We start from the raw sequence: 21,125 nt of genomic DNA, 5'->3' as shown, positions 1-21,125 counted from the left end.
TCATCATTAAGAGATGATTTTCAAGCGTCTAACGTTAGTGGTTTGTTGAAACTGCGCCCTCTGCCAGTGGAACGATGTCAAAAAAACATATTTGATGCGGTACGTAAAAACCTCATTACTAAAATGGATGCAAGAGCTCTCTGGAACAACCATGGTTTTATATATATATATATATATATATATATATATATATATATATATATATATATATATATATATATATATATATATATATATATATATATATATATATATAGTATTGCTGAGAAAGCCCGATTAATGATTAAACAAACGAGAGAGACTCGAGAGATGGCTGGCGGTACGTCAGTCTGTGTTGTTGGGGGAGGGAGGTGGTTCCTCGACCCTCGTTGTCATAGCAACAGTAAAGGTGGAGCGATATTTTAACAGAGGGGTTGGATTGTTTGTTAGTTGAAGTCACGTGGCGTGCCGCTGGGGAATGGGGGCACTTCCTGTTTTACTCTATTGAGACTTGAGCCGCTGTTGTCAGTTTCAACAAAATGGCTGCTGGAGCGCCACAAACGAAAACCCAGTGAACGCTTCACGTCAGTGCAGTATCATTTTAAATGGATGCATTGGAATTTCCCTACCTTCTGAGCATCGGGACATTTACTCGTGTGGACTCGTTTACATATGTACTAGCGAACTGAAGGCATGCTGAAATATTTCCCTTTACGCACTTTATATACACCCAAAAGCATACAAAAGCTCAAACTGCCAGTGTGCGCGCGTCTGTGTGGGTGCGCGCGTGTGTAGCTGCTCCTGAAATCGTCGTAATGTTGACGCTTATCAACCTTAAGCTTTCTTGCTTACGTGGAAAATTGTCGTTTAATGTTATTTTTTGACTTTTTTGCACTGGCATCTTTTGAGGTTTTTTCTCCGCATCTGGATAAATTCCACTGCATATTGAGAGGTGAATTCCTCAACTGGAAAGTCAGCCTCGCCATTGCAGCTCACTGCAAGAGCGAGTGTCCCGACTGCGACTGAATAATATCTGATCTGTGTCAGTACGGGTATCGACAACATCCTCCTTCACCATGCAGCTCATGCATCACATTTGAACAGCAGACCGCAGCAGTTGCTCCTTGTGCAAAATAAAGGTAAGATGAGACATTTTTAAAACGGGTATAATATTTAGGTGGGCGGGGTGTGATAATTTTTGGTATACAGTGATAATAATGCGTCATTTTTGGGATTTCTTCTGAGCTGTTTGGTTTCTGACTGACATTGACATTGAAAGGGACGCAGAATTAGTGAAATCACTAAACCCCAAGGCTCGCCGATAAGCTTATTTAATAACATGTGCGCTCTTTTCTGTTTTGGTGGTTAGAAATGGCTTGCGTGTGCAAATGTTTACTCCCCCGAACATCAACATTGGCCCATTTTCTAAACAGATGCGAGATAAGCCTCCTTTCTTATCGGATGCCAGTCGTATTTAAGATTCATATACGTCTGGAAATGTGACCAATTTTGTGATTTGCGTTTACTTAAAGCCAGAGTTTGGCGCTCGAATGGTGTGTTGTTGTGTAAATACGTTACATGTGTCCATGGGAGTCCCGTCACGTCGTTTTGATGATAAAATGCTGTCTAGGAAGGCAACTCACTAGTTTTTTTAAAGATTATATTGTTATGGAGAATCATGTTACAGTCTGTCCAATAACCCTGGGCGATGAACGATAGAGAAAGAACCGCTGTGGTGTTTATATTTTCATGGAGTTTGGATTAGAAATATCGCTGCTATTATTTCTGGTTGAAGCCCTGTCTGCTCATGACTGAAAGATTCAGATTGAAACGAAACAATTTCGGTTTTAATACTGTTTAAGCTTGTTTAGGTTCCTGTTTTATTGGCAAAATCATGTTTTCTTTAGTTGAGAGTAACTATTTGTTTACTAAAATTGGTGATATGCTAGTTTCCGTCAAAATGTCAGTTATTGTTACTACTTTGAAATCAGTAAATTCATAAGAAATGACATTCAAACATCGTAAGCTGCCAGAATCTTGCTGTCACTGTTTATTTTCCTTCTTTTTAACGATAGTACTACCAAATTACCATCGTTTTGTTGTAGCAGCGATAACTGATGTTTAGACTGACACTGTGGTTACCATGGTAAAATTTCGTAAGCGCATTGAATACTGCTTTTGGTTGTGCGGGATAACGCTAACGTGCTTACCGTCTGAGGACAGCACCAATGTCAAACGTCCCCATGACTGTTCCTGTGGTGGTGCAGTTGCTAATTTGGCAGGGAGAGTTTCAGCTCCCCTCACAGGGTCAGGGTCCCCCTGTCAGAGCCAGACCTTTTGAAAAGGGCTGTGTGTTCTCCAGGAGTGAAAAGGGTCAGACAAAAAGAGGCCACTTAATGCTCAGATTACCATAAAGCTTAGGTCACATTGCCCCTCTCAGCTTGTTCTTATAAAGCCTTACCAGCATTACTGTGGCTTGGGATTTGCACCATGTGGCTTCATGTTTGGTGATTTGTAGCTGTTGGTTATTGAAGTGGAATCATTGTTGCCGAGTCTGGTGTGTGATTTCCTTATGAAACTTAGTTTCTGTATAGAAACTGTGGTATTTTGAACAAGACCATAGTAACCACTGATAAAACCACGGATTGCTTGTCATTTCCATTGTTAGATCAATGATAGGGTTAACTGGCCAAAAATCATGATATGTTACAAAAATAGAAGGAAAGTATAACTAATGCTAAAATGTTTAACAACTTCTCCATCCAGTTACAACTGTAGAGAGTTTTGCTGAAATAAAATGGCAATGATTTTACTTTCCAAACAAATTACTGTGAATGTAGCGTTACATGCAGGTGTTTATCTCTTTGCCTGCGAACAACTATTGTTTGTCAGTTTTGTGTGTGTGCATGTGTTTAATTCTCTGGTTTACACATTTTACATCTGCAGCTATGTTGCTATTTTCTACACTTGGTGATGTGGCACTTTGCACTTTTGGCACATGTATCAGTTTAGCATCTGTATTCTGGTCTAAAATAGAGGCTCCCATCTGAGCTCCTCACAGTCACTGGTGTGAGACTCGTAACGCTTATAGCTCAGCAAATATGTCCTATTAATTCCCACATTCCTTCCTGAGCCACTTCGAAACATTTTTTAATGTTTTTCTAGATATGCGTTTTTGGTTTTTACTGTCTTTGGGTGCTTCTCAATATCCCACCTCGCTCCTCCGTCCTCCATCCTTTGACCCGGAAACCGATCAAACATCTTGAAGGACATCTCAATTCTCTAATTGCACCGTGAGGAGTGAGGAAGCTTCCTGAGGAGTCATGCGCGAGGATACACAGGTGTATCCTTTGCGGAAGTCTTTCTCGTCGAGAAACCTGACGCACGTATACATTCTCCTCCCCCTTCACATCTGTCACAATAATTTAAATGTATTCTTTACTTTTGCAGTTTAAATAAACCTTACATCTCACATATTTCATCGGAGCATCTTGCGTTATTAATATTTATTATTAATTTTTTAAATAACCAAACTTCAACAACATGAGGGCAGATCCCTCGAGCGCAGCTGATGACGCTTTGAAGTGACGCTCGGGTGAACAAGAACGTTCCAATATACAAATAACATTTCCTTCGATTCCTCCTTCCTTGTTTTCTTGCCTTGCATCCTCCCCTCACATCCTACGGGGTGGAGCTGAGACGTGAGGAAAGGAAACGAGGATGCACAAAAAAGAAATGAGAAGCACCCTTTGGCTATGTTTTGCACAGTGCAGATCTTGGTGTCTTCTCAAGCTTTGACATCAGTGCCTTGAATCAATCAACCTGGCTCATCAATAGCATAATCATTTTATTTGTTTGGACAGAAGACACTAACCAACAGCTGTCATTCCCAAAGTGAGATGTATGCTGATCTCTCAAGATTGTGACTGGATCTGTGTCCCACTGACTTGTTCATCATAATAGATGATATTAATGTACTAGAGATACTTTAATGTTTTGCATGCTTTATTCTATGCTGTTTTCTCCATTCATGCAGATCTGATGAAAGGAAGTTGAGTTTTTGAACCTTCAGGATGTGTTTTTGGCATAAGCTTTACATTCTTTTTTTTTATTGGTTAAAAACCGCCAGCCAAAGGGCTGCTCCGATGAGTCTTTCAAGGGCAAGTTTGCCTTTCTGAGACACGCTTGTAGCAGTTATCTTAATTCATTAACCTTTTGAAAGACATGTTTTATTCGTAGAATGCAACATTTCACCTGCTCGCCTTGTCTGCAAAATGGCAGTCCTCAGTTACAGGAGTACAGTCCTTCTTGTTCATCAAACCTATCAGGATGTCTTAATATCATAAATTTTAATAACACATATAGCTGGGAGTCTATAACTATAATGTCCATAATGGAGTCTGTAATTCATACACTATTCTAGAGCAATTGTGATGTGCTGAAAGTAACATTTATTTGATAGTTCATCTGGAATTTATGTTTTATTTAGAATATTTGTGGCTTATTCTGCCCACTTAGACAGGAAGAGGCTCTCTGCCCGACATGTAAAGCGAGCCACAGTTTGTGGTGTTTAGGAGTGGGTAAATCTGAAATGGATGAATACCACAATAATAGACTGGCACAGATAAATCTTATTCAGAGTAAGCCATGATGACAGTCTCCATGAACTGTTGAAATGCATTTAGACTTCACTATCTATGTTTTTGTTTCCTCAAAAGTAGTTAATATTGATTATTTCACAGGCAGAAAAAAAAGCTAGATATCTAATTTGCTTGCTATTAAGTGCCTTAAAACTCTAAATATCTTGTGCTTTTATATTTTTTTATGTTTTTGAAAGAAGTCTCTTAGGCTCACCAAGGCAGTATTTATTTGATATGTTAATGTTTTTTTAAAATGTAATTAATTCCTGTGATGTTAAAGCTGAATTACTACTGTCTTCAGTGTCACATGATACTTCAGAAATCATTCTAATATGCCGATTTGCGGCTCAAGAAACATTTCTTATTAGGGCTGGGCGATATATCGCATGCGATTGTCACGCGCATTTCGTCAGTAAAGCCGGTTCCCTGATTACCGCTAAAGCGCCATCACCTGCTTTAAAAAGGAGCGGCATTTAATAGACAGAGCCGTAGATCACTGATAAGCTACACAATATCGCGTTCATTATCGCAGATGAATCGCCTTCGATAATGAACGCGATATTGCACAGCTTGTCAGTGATCTACGGCTCTGTGTATTAAATGCCGCTCCATTTGAAAGCAGGTGATGGCGATTTAGCGGTAATCAGGGAACCGGCTTTACTGACGAAATGCGCGTGACAGTCGCATGCGATATATCGCCCAGCCCTATTTCTTGTTATTATCAGTGTTGAAAATTGCTGCGATTGATATTTTTGTTCAAACCGTAATAGGTTTTTTTTTTTTTTCAGGATTTCAGTCTGATTAGAGCTTATAATTTAGAGCTAGTAATTTTTAAAGTATTGTGTGCATCATGCATTAGATGCATTAGATTGGACAGTTTGTGGGCATGTCTGGTCTCTTTAAGCCTTAAAGAGATATTTCACCCATTTATATTGTGAACAAATTCAAAACAACATTAGACCCCACTGACTTTCATTGAATAGACAAAAACACTTGAGACAATCTTCACAATATCTTTTTTTGTGTTACATGTTTGGAATGACATGAGGGTGAAGTAATAATGACAATTTAAATTTTTGGATGAACTATCCCTTTAAGGTTTCATAGGTCCAGTGTAAAGCTCTCTGAAGACTGAGAGAATGAAGAATGAAAGGCCATGGCTAAGTACAGGGTTTGTACTAATGTCACTAAAATTCATTTGACAACTTTTTTTTTCCCCCTTGATGCATCACTAATAACCTCAGAACTGATCACTCTTAATTTAGTCCCCCGTTACATGAGTTTCCCCTTATGCTAAGTCCATTAGTGTGCTGAACTGTTGGATGTTTTGCATTTTATTGAGACAAATGTGCAATCGCTGAAAGACCTACGTGATTTGAGTATAATGACAGGGGTCTTTATGGAAGGCATTTGTGTGATCTATTAGGGCAATAAATTGTCAGCAGAGCTTGTGTGAAAGTGCTTTCATTAGTGACTTTGGAGGAAGATGAAAGTCACTGGACTGCTATGACTGCGAGTCAATCCACCAAAAAGCTATTTTTAGCGGCTGTTTGCCCGCCTGCAACTGAACGTATGAAAAATCACCTTTTGCTGTTTTTTCATTGGCATTCAGGCTGGTAGGAAGTTTCCTTCTGCTGAATTAAAAAAGGTGTCTACACATGGTCTGGAATTCATAAAACAGGATTTCACACTGCACTTTCACCGCTATATAGTTGCCTGCGGAAATAAAATCGGACTCCAAAGGTTCTTTCACCCTGTCTTTTGTCTGTTATTTGTTGAGTGTGGCTGGGTGACTAAAGGAGATTTTCGTGTTATCCAGGGGTTTACTGGAATGTCAGGTCTGGTCTTCTCAAATGGCTTGGAAGTTATGGGTTTCTAATGCCTGATTGTGTCTGATGGAGAGGCTACAGATTTCTTCTTCTGTAGGCTGCTGTTGCTAGCCAGCAGGTTCCCGAGAGCTTTCGACTCTCTTGTTTGTCTTGCAGCGCTGCATTTTTTGGCTCTGTGCCCAGAGAGCGTCTAGTCCCCCCCCCCCCCCCTTTCGCCGCATCTCCACCGTCTCTTCAACTTGCTCATTTCCCCTCCTTCCTCCACCTACCGCTATTTCCTACAGTGCTTCATACTGACTGTGACTTGGATCGCATCACTTATAAATACAGAAGAGACCAACAATGGAGGCAGTTATGTTGTGGGATGTGTTTATCTTGTTAATTTTTCCCATGACCTCATACACAGGTAATGCTGATGCAAAGGTCATTAGACATTTAAGTCATTTACACTGATAATTGTTTTCATGTTTTAGCAGATAACCAATAAATAGCCGGTATCAAATTCTATACTATTATATTTAAATAAATAATTAAAAATGAATCTCTTAAACCAATGGTCAAATGCTACAAGTGAATTTATGCATCACACAATTAGTGTTGTCAAAAGTACCGGCACTTCAGTACCAAGTCGGTACTGAAATTTTTAAAATGTGACGATACCAGCTAGGGCTGCACGATATTGGAAAAAACTGACTTTGCGATATTTTGTTTTTCTGCGATTATATATTGCGATACGAAAAAAATTCACCAGATGATTTGAATGGCTCTATTTCGAAAGAATAAATCATTCTAGAATCATTGGGATGATTTTGTAGGTGAGTGAATACACAGAAAGTAATGAAGAAATTACAAGATTTGTACAGAAATTAAATAATCAAATGTAAAATAACACTGCATAGTCTTCACTGTATAAATTAAATAATCTGTGTTAAAGCTACAAAAGTGATTTTTCTTTGTCTTTTGTTTGATTAACATTCATGACAGAAAGCAGCAGGGGCTTCTGTCACTTTAAGACCGAATGCGCGGCGCGGATCCAAAATACTGTTACACATCCGGTTTTCTTTCTCGGTTGTTTCGTTAACCTAAGCCATAATCAGTGGTGTTTATGAGGATAGTCTATCTTTTACATGCATTTTAACTATTTTTCTGCGTGTATGTGTTTGTTCAGGCACAAATAGACGTGGAAGAGAATGAATGTGCTTTTGTGTGTTTACGTGCGTCTGCGCGGCTCTCTGTGTGTTCGGTTTCACGTCTCCGTGCACTCAAATGATTTCAAAATCGCTTGAATGTTTAAACTGGCAGGACCTAAAACATGTTGAAACATGGAAACATTTTGGTTCATGCCAAGTGAGAGAGGTACGCGAGTCCATAAAGCTTTGTCGACTTTGTATTCTTTTTTGCGAATCGCGATCTGGTCACCTGATTATCTTTTTTTAATCTTTAATTTAACTTTCTTATTGTTTAGGTTACCATTATTTGCTGATATTTATTTCATAGTTTTACAGGCTGTAGTGTGTCGCTTCACTGTCAGAATAGATCAAATAAATATGCACATCTGTTACAAAATGGATGTTTGAGCATTTGTTTATTTATTTTTTTATATTTCAAAATGTGTTTCTTTGAGGTGTATATATACTCACACAAACATACACACACATGCTCCAAATATTTATATGTATGATTACCATCATATTTATTGTTTTTAAAATAGGCTAGTTAAATAAAGTAGTAAAATAGTTACAATAGATTTTCCTGTGGTACCAAGAACCGTAAAATTTTAATGGTATTGTTACCGGCTACTTTTGTTACCGTGACAACACTACACACAATTATAATGTGCGGTTTGAAAAATTATGTTTTTTAGATTTGTGTTATTAAATTATCAGGATTTATTATAAAGGAACTAAATAATCTGTTTATTTATTTATTGCATTCACACAGCGACAAGAAAATATTTGTCAGTGACGCTCAGGATCTGTTGCACTTTGATCTTTAACATTAGATTTTTACATCTTTCCCTTTCTTTGAACAAAATGAATGCTTGAATCCTCCGCAGTCGTCTTGTCAGTCACCCTTACCTACTCTTATCACAAGCGAAATCTGACTTCTGTGTAAGACACTTGCAGTTTATAATTGTAGTTTTCTTTGCCCAACTGATCTAAATGGTTTTTATTTAGATAAAATAGCAAAATGGCAGTGGGGGCGGTGCCACGGTGGGCAAGTAATGTAATCATGTACGACTGAACACCATGCAATGCCGGTAACACCAACCACCACAGCAAGCCTACTTTATAAAATTAAAATTTTGATTCCTCTTATCGATTCCTTTGTGTGCATTTTAATGACTTTAAACCATTCAAGCTCAAGAAGACCCATGCTGTTTTCTGTGCTGCGCACACAAAAAAAGTGATTTTAATGGGATTTTAAACACACATCCAAAACGCTCACAGAAAGCCACCTCTCGTAGTGAAAAGTGCGAGTTTTCTTCCACGCCTTTTTGCACTTGAACAGACTAATACACGCACAAATATGTCAAAATGCAGTCGGAACACAGTCGGTTATCTCTTAGGGTGCGTTCACACTTGTAGTTCGGTTCATTTGGTTCATTTGGTCCGGACCAAAGAAGAAAAAAAAACATTTAGTCCTGGTCCGATTAGCGTTCAGATTGGCAATTTTATCACCGAACCAAAAGATACCGAACCTTAAGGCATAGGAATACATTCATAACGTGATTGGTCGGATTTTATGACGTATTGCCTATTTTGAGACGGAACTTACCGAACATCCAAAACAATGCTGTGTGCTGAGATAAATGCGCTTGTTGTGTGTGTGTAGCGGTGCGTAGCCTGCATGTGATAGTATTTTGGCCAGCTGGAAACTCGTGAAGAGCTTATAAAATGTGTAAAGGAGTCAAAACAGCGGCGGGAATCCATCCGTCACACACACAAACGATCTGCTGCGTGGAGACACGCGTCCGATGCCTGTGATGGGCAAACTCACGACTATGACAAGAAAAACCGACATGCGTGAGGATTCTGTCCTTTTTAGGGTCTCGTCTTCCTGTTTTTGGTTCGGTTACATGTCTTTGGTCCGTGTTGCGTTCATATATCATTCGAACCGCACCAGAGTTAGTTTGGAAGTGGACCGAGATCCATCTTTTCAGCGGTCTCGGTCTGCTTGTTCGGATGGCAGCGTTCACATATGTTCAAATGAACCACACTAACCAAGCAATCGCACCAGGGTTCGTTTTAATCAAACCAAACATGACAAGTGTGAACGCACCCTTAAGTGAATGTAAACAGTTGACAAATGAAAACGCATAACAGTATATTGGATCAGTGCAGTTCTTAAAGTGACATCAATAATATTCCTGTTGGCGTCTCTATAATAACGTTAATCAAACAACAAAAGACAGAAAATTCTGTTGCTGTTTTTGTAACTATATTTGTAATGTGTATTTTATCTATAAAGTGCAATGTTATTTTACATTTGATTAGTATCAGTACCTGAATACCTGAAAATCTTAGTTTATTTCAGTCGTATCTTTGTTCAGTTTCTAATTTGTTTATTTTTTCTTTTTTTAATTACTGAATACTGAGTGTTTACTCGTCTTTAATTATGCTTGAAGGCAAAAGTTCTTTGTGTAAGTGCTCTTTAGCCTGTTGATTTTTGTTCATGGTATTCAGCTACAACGAAATGTTTTGCAATAAGACTTAGAATAAATGTGAATGATATCTAAGTTTTTTTTTTTTTTTTTTTTTTTAAACCTGGAATTGAAATTAGGAATCGATAAGAATCTGAATTTTTAAAATTCAAATGATACCCAACCCTAATCACAGGAATAAATTACATTTTAAAATATATGTGACCCGATCTGGCGAAATGAGTCGGAAGTCGCAACGTTCTATTTTAAGATATGGGCCGATAATGTGGAAAAACAATGAAAAAAAAATTATTTTTTTTTTTTTTAAGCTAATTTCAAAGAACAGACTTTCAAAAATAATCTCCCAAAGTTTCGTAGTCCAGATAATTGAGTAAAGGTATTTAAATGGCTATTAAATTTGACATGGTTTTACTAAATTCGCTGGAAATGAACTTCTCAACTCCTCTCGTCACTTATGAGCATTTCCCAGTATCCCCTGAAACGTCATTATCTCTGCTCTACAAATATGGTGTTACACGTTGTATAGAACCAATCAAAAAGCTTAGAAATGTAAACATACTGACCTAAATGCTGATTTTTAACAATGGGAAGCCCCGTTTCGACTGACAGGCACGCGATCGGTCCAGCCATCCTCCTGTCAGACTAGCGCGCCTTATAAAATAAAACTCCCATTTGCGTGTCTCTCTTTAAAAGCCAATAAAAATTGAATCCATATAGGTAGCACAAAAATTCTTTTTGCATACAAAACCAAAGACTTTAAACTTTCATATCAAGCCTCCAACATGCTTCTGTTGTGTTGTTTTCACCCTCTGATGAGTCTGAGTAATATGCGTTTACAACAAAAATAGCACAGCAGCTAACTGAATACAAGTATGTATATTTCACATGCTCATAACTTCATGAAAAATGCACAGATCATAAAAATGGCACATCAATATTTAAAGCAGACTCTCAAGATTAAAACGAATCCAAAATCAATATAATATATTGCGTTGATCACAAGATATTACTCACGAAATTATTTAACATACTTGGCTAAAAACATGTCTCTCATCTCTCCGGGATGCAGTGTGTATCCAATGTTCCCGGACCCATCCATGTTTGTTTTCCAACGTGGAATAACACATAATAGATATCATTTTAAAGCTTAGAATCTCATCTTTTTAACTCCTAAGGAGTGCTGAGAAGCACCTCTAAACCGGAGTTTACCGCCCGTTGGCGCCACCTGGCTGCGGAAAAAATGAACAACAGTTTTTCAAACTATTCTTTATGCTATCACCAAGAAATTTGAACCAGATGCAGCACACATATAGGAGAGCATCACCAAAAAAAGAATTTTTTAGCGATCTTATTGTGTTCCTGAGTTATTCCATGTCAAATAAAAAAAAGAAAAATTATTTTAAAAAAAGTATATATATTTGTGTCTTTTATCAGCTGTTTCTCAGCAAGACAATTTCCAAATGTAATGTAATTTATATTTTCTTAAAATTTAAAATGTTTTCTATCAAATGATACCTACCTTTTGACTCTCCTTGCTAGAGTTTTGGAGTTATGAGTCTTTACTTTTGTGTGTGTCGCTCAGGAAAAAAAAAAAAAAAACAAAAAAAAAAATAACTAAAAAAGCCTTCAGGTCTTAAAGTGTTAATTCAAATAAATACTTTCAAATAATTTGAGCTTCAGCCTGGTTTAGCATTTATATATATAAAAATGTCTTTGGTCATATTAAGCTGTAAAATAAATAGTTTATCCCTTTTAATGCAATGGATTTTGAAAGATATCACCAAAAAAAAAAAAAACGGGCAAAAAACTTTAAAAGCGTTTTTCTCAGGTTTTCAATTTGAAAAAGAGGGCAGACGACCATAATTCAAATGGGTATATCTTTAAAACTATTCAAGGTATGACTTTGACTAGGATATCATTTTAAAGCTTATTGTCTCATCTTTCCATTGATACCAAAATCTCAATTTTGAAATTTGGGTCACTGTGACTCATTTTGCTGGATCAGGTCACATATTAAAATAGAAATCTGTAATTTTAAATTGTAATAATATTTCACAATATTGCTCTGTATTTTGAGCAAATAAATCCAGCCTCGGTGAACATGAGACTTCTTTCAAAAATATTTCCAAAAATTAGTTTGAACTGTATGTATCAGTCAGTATCTGGCGACCACCGGTGTGGCACCAATATATCGTGCATCTCTAGTTTAAAGTAATTATTTAGTGATTATTAGAGAAGAGCATTCATATGCTTCCATCAGTCTTGGTTTTGTGCATCTGGTTCATGTCACATTTGTTTATCTCGGATTCATTCACTCAGGCAGAGTCTACTGAAAACAGGTGGTATAAAATGAACAAAGTTCAAAGTCAATGTTTTTATTCCTAAAAGAAATGTTCCTCTGAATCCCAAGTACATCCTTTTTTCCTGTGAATTTCTTGTTGACATTCCTTTCTGACTATTGTTAACATAAGCACAAAGATTCAGACCAGCTCTTATACCACTGAACTTGGTTCACAGATGTTGTTTTTTTTCACCTAAGCCATAATCAGTGGTGTTTATGAGGATAGTTGATCTTTTACATGCATTTGACCTATTTTTCTGCATGTATGTGTTCGTTCAGGCACAAATAGACGTGGAAGAGAATAGCCTGCTGGTGTTCACGTGCGTCTGCGCGGCTCTGTGCGGCTCTGTGTGTGTGTGTGTGTGTGTGTGTGTGTGTGTGTGTGTGTGTGTGTGTGTGTGAATGTGATTTCAACATTTTTGTTGATCCTGGAACAACATTCCAATCAACCAATCAGATTTGAGGGACAAGTTTACTGTATTTCAAGTTTAGGCTTGCAACCAGGGTTAGGTGCTTCTACATCAATGAGTCCATAAATTTTATTTTTTTCAGCTTTGTATTCGGTTTTGCGAATCGTGATCTGGTCACCCGATTATCAGAGGATTTAACAATATTCCATTAGTTATTCACTGAACATGAAATCTCTTTCTTTTTCAAATCTTCACTCACTCAGGGGATTATAAACGTTTCTTCCTTTGGTTTGCTTTTAGGCCTATCATATTCACATTCTTTACTGTGGTAAAATAGAAAAAACACTGTAGGACAGTGAACTTGGTTCACAGATGTTTTTTGTTTTTTTTTTAAAACTAGAACTTGATGCTTTCATTTTTTTTTTTTTCAAGTCCAGTTTGAATCAGTTGATTTCTGCTCTTGTTTTTGTCTTCAGTCAGGTTGGTCTGTATTATCTAATGAATGTGCTGGTGAGAGAACTTTTTCTGTTTTGGGCTGTTGGTGTTTTTCTCAGTACTAAAGGAGAGCATGTCTTTTGTTGAAGTGTTGTAGCTTTTGTGGCTCAGTCTTATTATCGATGGTAAACCAGACTTTGTTTTAGCCTACTGTGAAAAGCCACACTAAGTTGATTACATTTGTGGGTTCTAGGGGTGTAACGATACGCTCAGGTCACGATACGGTACGTATCTCGATACAGAGTTCACGATACGATACGTATCACGATATTTTGAACAAAATATTATTTGAATTTCAGTTTCATTTATTTTAAAAACATTAACAAATTTCAATACTTTTCCTTGTTGTACATACAAGATCACATTTCAGGTTTAATAAAAACCTTCTGTATTCAAATTAACAGCTGAATAGGGCTGTCTGTCACTGAAAAAAGTTAAATTTAACATGAACTTAGAATTAAGAATCCTAAGGGACCGTTCTCATATCACGTCTAAAACGCATGGAAGGCGCGGCAGCACCGCTTCTCCTTTCTAAAGCGCTTGCGCTCCCGTGGCGTCTGTTGTTGCTATGCAACCATGAACTGCGCTTGCCAAGAGGATCAGGAAGTTTCAGCAAAGGATAAATTGATTTCTAGCCCTTGCATTACCTTTACTACTATATATATTTATCGAGATAAGATATAAAAACCACCCTGTCCAGCTATGATCAGCTGTTCGGCTGAGGTTTTGATGTTTTGTTACGGAAAGGCCGAAGCTGATCGGTTGGTTCATGTCACATGACCTGCGGCATTATGAACAGTTGATCATTTTTCATCTCGATTCGCCTGGAAAACGCACCGCATGCCCGTCGCGACCGCGTTGCTTCCATTATGAGCGCGACTGCCGCGTGGCTTCATTTGAAATAACTGACTTGCACGCGGGAAAGATGCAATATGTGAAGGCCCCCAACTTCTTAAAGCAAAGCATCGCAAGCATCTTTTGCTTTTCTGTGAGCACAGCTGTTGCTGTGGCACTGTGGTGAAAGAAAGCCACGACTTTTCTCACGCGACCAAGCAAGAGACTGGACGCGAGAAACGTTTAAACCTTTAAAAGTTTAAACACTTACTGAACTAGAGAGCTGATTGAGACACACCCTTAATATGCAGCGACAACCCGGCTTCTCTCACTGCCACCTCCATGTTGCAGATTAGGTCACGTCGGTAGCTCAACCAATAAGATTAGACTGCCGTCATATCGTAAAAGTATCGACATCACTCTATGATACATATCGTAACATTTTTGCATCGCGAAATATCGTACTGCGATATATCGTTACACCCCTAGTGGGTTCCCTTCTTTTCATCAACAAACATAGAATATAAAGTTTGTTCTGTCTTTTTTAGTTTTAGTTTTTTTTTTTGTTCTCTTTTTTTTTTTATCAGCTGCTGTATAAAGTAAAAAAAATATGCATACTTAGGTTCTTTTAGATTTTAGGTCATATTCCAATTAGAAAAAAAAAATCATATTTAAACATATTTTTTGTCTTAAAATGATCTATTAGAGTTTTAAATACAACATATTATTTGTTTTAAAGATTGGGACCAAAGTAACTCACAACTGATCTTTTTCACAGCCTTGGGACAAAACACGTCACACAAGAGGAGAACCATTTGATGGAAGAAAAGAAAAAGAAAAAGCAAGAGGAAAAGAAAAAGAAGGAAGCTGCTCAGAAAAAGGTGAGGGCTTCTTTCCTATGACCTACAAGCTTTCACGTAGAATCTTTTGCTTGCGTCCTCCTTATAAAAGCTGCTTAACGGACCTTACCGAGTCCGTCATAAGCTTCTGAGACATCTTTACCAACGTGAAACACGGGTACCAAACTGAAGACTTGACAACCTGTTTAATGTCTGCCTGTGAAACTCTGTTCAAACACAGATAGATATTATGGTGCTCACTTCTTAGACATCATCATGGAGTTCCCGTCTTGTGTATACTAACGTAACATTCACTGATGTTACACAGCTCTTTGGATTGATTTAGAACATCCAGCTTGATCTCTATTTAGGCAAAATACTGAACATCTTATGTGTTCCAAGATTTATGGTCCACTTGTCATTTTTACTGTTTTTTTTTTTTTTTGTGACACATTCTTTGTTATAAAGCTTTTGTACACTAGACCTGTGAAAGTGTTCATCTCTCAGTCTACCTTTGTTCTTCCTTTACAGGCTGCTGAACAGAAAACCAAAGGTCAGTTATGATTCCCTTTGCAGTGCTGCACTAAACCAAGAAGTTAAAAAGTGTTACTTTTTTTTAAGTATCTTCTCCATACAGATATGTTCATACCACATATATATCATCAAACACCTCTAGAGTGGCAACTTAAGTTGCATATGATGCAGAAAGTTTTAAGTGCTATTGTCAGAATCAACACAAACACAATACCATCCACTATAACAGAGGTTTCATGTGGGACTCAGTACATTTGATCAGATTCATGTGGGTAAATTGAATGACTGGCACAAGACGGCGCAACAGTTGGTAAAGACAAATCAACCATGACTGGTAACTTCCGAGAGATTCAGATGTTTGCTTTTTTTAAACGATTGAAATTTGAATGTTATTGAGTGGCTCAAAAATATGATCAGGATTATATCTCTTAATGTAATGTCTAAGGAATTATTCACAAACATTTTACATACATTGTTTGCAGTTTTTTTTTTTATCATGTAAATCTGGCAAGATTGTAAACCGGTGGCATGAAACAATTTTAAGAAGCATTTCTTCAACTATGGTCACTTTTGGTGGAAATGGCATTTAAAATATTTTAAATGAAAATCTCAATTTAGAAAGACTGACTTTTTTTGTCTTGCTAAGACTAATTTCATAGCTAACATTTGATTGGTCCTAAATACACATAATTAAATTACATTTTTTACATTTTCATTTTAAAACTTTTTATTATTGATTTTAGTTTTTTTTTTTTTTTTTTATGTACATGACAACTGAAGGACTTTTGTAGTTTGTGTAAAGATTGGCATAATTTTCACACAGTAAATATTAAAATGTTTATTTATTTTGCGTTATTTGTAGATTATCATAGTTGTAAAAATGTAATAAAATTATGAATTTTCATATTTTTAAATTAAGCATCTGTGACTGGGACAAGTGTGAAACGATTAGAATCTGTATAGTACATAAATGGTGTTTGCAAAGTAGCAACTTAAATGGAGATATAGAGAAAAGCCTAACAATAAAAAAAAAAAAAACTAGACAAAAAAGTGCTTGTAGTTGAAGAAACACAATTTAAAAGAATCTGTTCTGTGTTAGTCTGGTTGCTAGTAGGTCCTGTTTAAATCAGTGTTAAGCAGCAGATCTTAGAATGACAGGAGAAGTGAGAGTGACAGCACTGAAAGGGAGACAGTGGGAGCAGGAGAGGAAGGTATGTGCTGACGTGTTTGGTTCTGGTCTCCTCGCCCCATAGGTCACGCCGCCTTCATTGAGAGGGGTGAGGTATGAGGCAGTAAATTTTAGACGACAGAAAAGGCTTTTTGAGGGTTGTCATGGGGCAGATGGGAGAGGGGCTTATGTCATGTGAGGGACAGACAGTCATAAATCTCATTAGAGCATCTGCTAATGCTGTAACTCTCAAACATCAGACTTAACGCAGGAGGGAGTGCTGGTTTAGTGCACACAAGGAACTTCCATTGCAAAATATTCTGGAGAATTGAGTCGCAAAGCTCTTTCTTTCACACTTTCATCCCCTGAATCTCTGTATCACTGCGTGAGTCAATGTTGAGGATCTCTTGTTTCTTTAATCGGAATGCACTAGGGGCATTCGTGGAGCTTTGCTAATTAGATCTAATCTGGTTTTGCTTTGTTTCACATCTTTCTTTATCCCCTCTTGAGCCATGGTACCTAAGGACACACATTATCTGCTGCTGATAAGGATATGTCTGTTCCTTCCGCCTCTTAGATCTTCTTGAATTTGGCTGACCTGTTTCTGGGTGGCTCGACATGTGTGTTAGATTGCTTCGGTGTAAAGTAAGGTGGACCATAGTGCTTGTTTTTTGGAAAAGGGTTTGTTGAAGGTGATGGTGTAGCTTAACCCTCTTGGATCAGTGTTGACCTTTTTGTGCTTAAGCCTTAAATGCTTTACCCAAGATACTGTCTGTGTGACGGATCTTTTATAGTCCAACAAATGTGATGCAATCATAGATACATCTGTTTGATGTTCCTTGTAATTCAGGTTTTGTTGAAGTTGTATGTTAATGATAAGGATGTTGCAAAAATACACAGTTTAGTGTGTTGTTTGAACAACTAGTTGGTCTTAAAGGGATAGTTCACACAAAAATGAAAATTCGGTCATCATTTAGTTACTTATGGAGTTGTTCCAAAACTGTATGCCAAACTTTCTTCTGTGGAACATAAAAGAATTATTTAAAAAAAAAAAAAAAAAATGTCTTGGTGTTTTTTCTGTCCATACAGTGGAAGTAAATGGTCTTAAACTGTTTGGTTACCAACATACTGTCCCTTTAAGGTAGCCATTTATAACTAGAATGGTTTAGGGTGTCCATCAAATGCCAGATGTGTTTTTAACAATGTTTAGATGCTAGATGCAGTTCTTCAGTGGAGTAATTTACAGGTATTCATCAACCAAAATGATTAAATGATGTAACCTTTAGTGCACAAAATCGTCAGTCATCATAAAAACAGAGACCTACGCATAAACGTAAGAGCAAGCGATTTGAAGACTGACAATTATTGTCTTGGAATCTGAAATTTGATGGCTCAACACAACTTCTGTTAGTCTTTTAGCGTGCTAAAATGCTCTCTGAAAAGTTATGTCCCCTTTAAAGCCCTTCCACTATAAATATTAGTTAAATAAAAAGAAAAAAATGAGTTGACCTGACTTATAACCAAAAATTCGCTTAAAATTATTTGAGCTTTCCGTGCCCTAGTAACAAGTATATTGAATATGCGATATCCTGTGATTGCTGAAAGGACATTTTAAATTTAGCATGATGTAACCTAAAGATCATTTGTATCATTAGAGGAAGGTGAAGGTGAGCTCTAAGGCATGAATCTCTAAAGAGACTTCTGGAGGAAGCAGCGCAGTGCTCTGGTACTAGGTGAGCAGTGACGGCCGCAAGGCCATCTTTCTCTTTTCAAGAGAGGCCCAGGAGGGGCATACACACACACACACACACACACACACACAACCTGGAGAGATTCACATGGAAGCGCTTTTGCCAAACCGACAGTGTTTTTGTGGAATGAAGGGAGAGAGAGAGAGAGAAAAAAGAAGAACAGAAAAAAAAGTTGGAAAACGCTGTGGGTGTCTGTCTGTGTCAATGGAGGAAGAGAGCAGTAGAACTGTGTGAAAGAAAGAGTGAGAACCTGCTTAAGTTTCCTGTCAGCTCAAGTCTTTTGGTTTTGGCCGCAGAGAAGCTCAAAGGCCTCAGAAGATTTTGAGGCAACTGAAAAAACAACCATCCCCCCTTTCACCTCTCCTTTTTTCCTCCAAATCTCTTTTTTTCCCTTTCACTTTCTAACTCATTCTCTTAAACTTCATTTCCATATGTTCACACATAGACACAAACCTCACTGACTAATCAGATTTGCTGCTGATTGTTAATGTGCTAAACCAGATTCCTCAGTTGTTTTTGCTCTTGTTTCGATACAGGCACTTTTTTCCACTTCAGCCACAGGTACTTTCTGTCTTGATCACTTACTGTATTCTTTGCTCCCAGTTGCCCTTAACATAGTGTCAACCCCAGAAAGAACGTCTATGACCCATTTAACTGTGTATGCATATTGCATATAAAATTGTTAGCAGTAATTGCAATCAGTAGTTCCAGTTAGACTGTGCCAATACAATCATATACTTTTCCCCATGATATTGCATGAATTATTTTGATCCTGGTATCAAATTTTTTTGTTTAATTATGCATAAACTCTGAGTCTGCTTCACAGGTCAGTTTTGGTTTAAATTCAATAATGATATTGAGATGCATTGCAATGTATTGAATCATTACATGTGTATCGTATTGTGAGGTAGTTGGCTATATTTTATATATATATATATATATAAAAGATGGTCTCCACTTCCTTCCACTGTAGAAAAATTACGCCTGAATATCACAAAAACGGTTGTTGCCAGTTATGTTATTTAGAGCCTGAGTCTGCTCAGTAGTGATCCTTAGGTGAATCCACTGTCAAGGTCCCGCCCATACTCCCACTTAGCAGACTCAATCGCAAGCACAGCTGTCAATCATGACGTTACACCCTGTTTTTATAGCAACTACCTAAAATGACAGAAACCATCTTTGGAAAAAAGTTATTTGATGTGTAATTGGATTATTATTTTTTTCTTCGTTTGGCTCGTGTGAGTCGTGTCCTATTCGATTACATAGAGAGGGTGGGGTCTATGACCTATACTGCAGCCAGCCACCAGGGGGGCGATCAAAATTCTTTGGCTTCACTTTTCAGGACCTGTGCAGCACACCAGTGTGATTTGAGTGGGTCCCGTTCAGTTTCTAAAGGAAGGACTAGTTGCTGTATTTTGCACTGTTCGGGTCATCAAATCTTGAAAGATACAACAGTGTATATTATACTTTTTCCGTAGAGTAATATCCATAAAAAATATTTACTTTTGGTTGGACCATTAGAATCATATTTTCTACGAATTGTACCTCAACTAGAGAAACACCTAGGTCAAGGGTCCTATTCTCAAGGAGCTCATATACTGTTAAAAATAAATGCTGTAGTTATTGAGAGTTGCCAAATAAATATCATTTTGTCAATTATTCTTTTCAGTATTTTACTGAGACTGCTGCTGTATTTTATTGTAGTGTCATTGATTTCAGATTGTCTTGCTCCTAAACATGAGGAAAGCATCTATCAGAAACTGTAGTTCAGACAGCCCTGCTCAACTTAACGCCCTTTTCACAGTAACTGCAACTTTGAAGTTTTAATAACGATAATGACACAGAGGAACAATATTGTTAGAATCACTTTCAGAATGATTCTTTTTTTAAGCAGATGAATTATAAAAACATTAACAGCCAATCAGAATCCACCTGATTCTAAAGAGCGTGAGCATTTAAAGGGACAGATGATGTAACCGCAGCACACAATTATCGTCTGTTGGTGTGGATGTTAAAATAGTTATTGTTATTCAACCCTCTATGCACATCTTGGCAAAAGATTTGCCATTGGCTAGTAAAATTTAAGTCACTTTTGATACAAAAAGATATTTTTGTAAAAATTCAGTAAATTGTGCTATACATTCTCACACTCAATACGTGTAACAATGCTTACAAGAAAGACTCAGAGAAAAGAAAGCAGGCCGCATCAGCATATCGATGTGGGATTGCATCACCATTTGTGGGATGTTATAAAATAAAAGTTACCAATGAAAAAGTGCACCAATTGAACCACAGTGTGTTTGGATCTCTATGCAAATCAACAGGGATTCTTTTGAGAGCCTGCTGCTCCTCAGAGAGATACTGAGTTGGAAGAGTTTCTTTATGAAATTCATATTGTGTCTGCTATTACAAAGAAGAGACTTTGACGGTGACAAAAGTTGGCACGGCACACGTTTTACAGGACTTCAACACGCTCGGCACATTTTTCATGATCTGAATGCACAAGACAACAAACATATTCACAAACTCTTTCTATTGGAAGCCAGGCAATGAGGTCAAAGCAAACCACAAACTACATGAAGGTGAGGTTCAAATAAACAAATTTGACAGAATTTAAAGGAGAATATTAGATACATTTTCC

The 21,125-nt window shown here is 37.4% G+C and overlaps 1 protein-coding gene across 1 annotated transcript in view; it reads left to right on the top strand.

Annotated features, from left to right (window-relative positions):
• Positions 1-424: 424 nt before the first annotated feature.
• Positions 425-21,125, top strand: part of tnrc6c1 (trinucleotide repeat containing adaptor 6C1) — a 64,414-nt gene continuing 43,713 nt past the window's right edge. Inside the window, 3 exon segments of the mRNA XM_048194967.1 lie at positions 425-1,118; positions 14,971-15,073; positions 15,563-15,584. Of these exon segments, the coding sequence (XP_048050924.1) occupies positions 15,011-15,073; positions 15,563-15,584 (85 nt within the window). The 5' untranslated portion in view covers positions 425-1,118; positions 14,971-15,010.

The sequence above is a fragment of the Megalobrama amblycephala genome, linkage group LG1, assembly GCF_018812025.1.
Source record: "Megalobrama amblycephala isolate DHTTF-2021 linkage group LG1, ASM1881202v1, whole genome shotgun sequence".
In the NCBI taxonomy this organism is placed as follows: domain Eukaryota; kingdom Metazoa; phylum Chordata; class Actinopteri; order Cypriniformes; family Xenocyprididae; genus Megalobrama; species Megalobrama amblycephala.
Note: the sequence above shows the minus strand (reverse complement) of the source record. Positions and strands in the feature narration are given on the sequence as shown.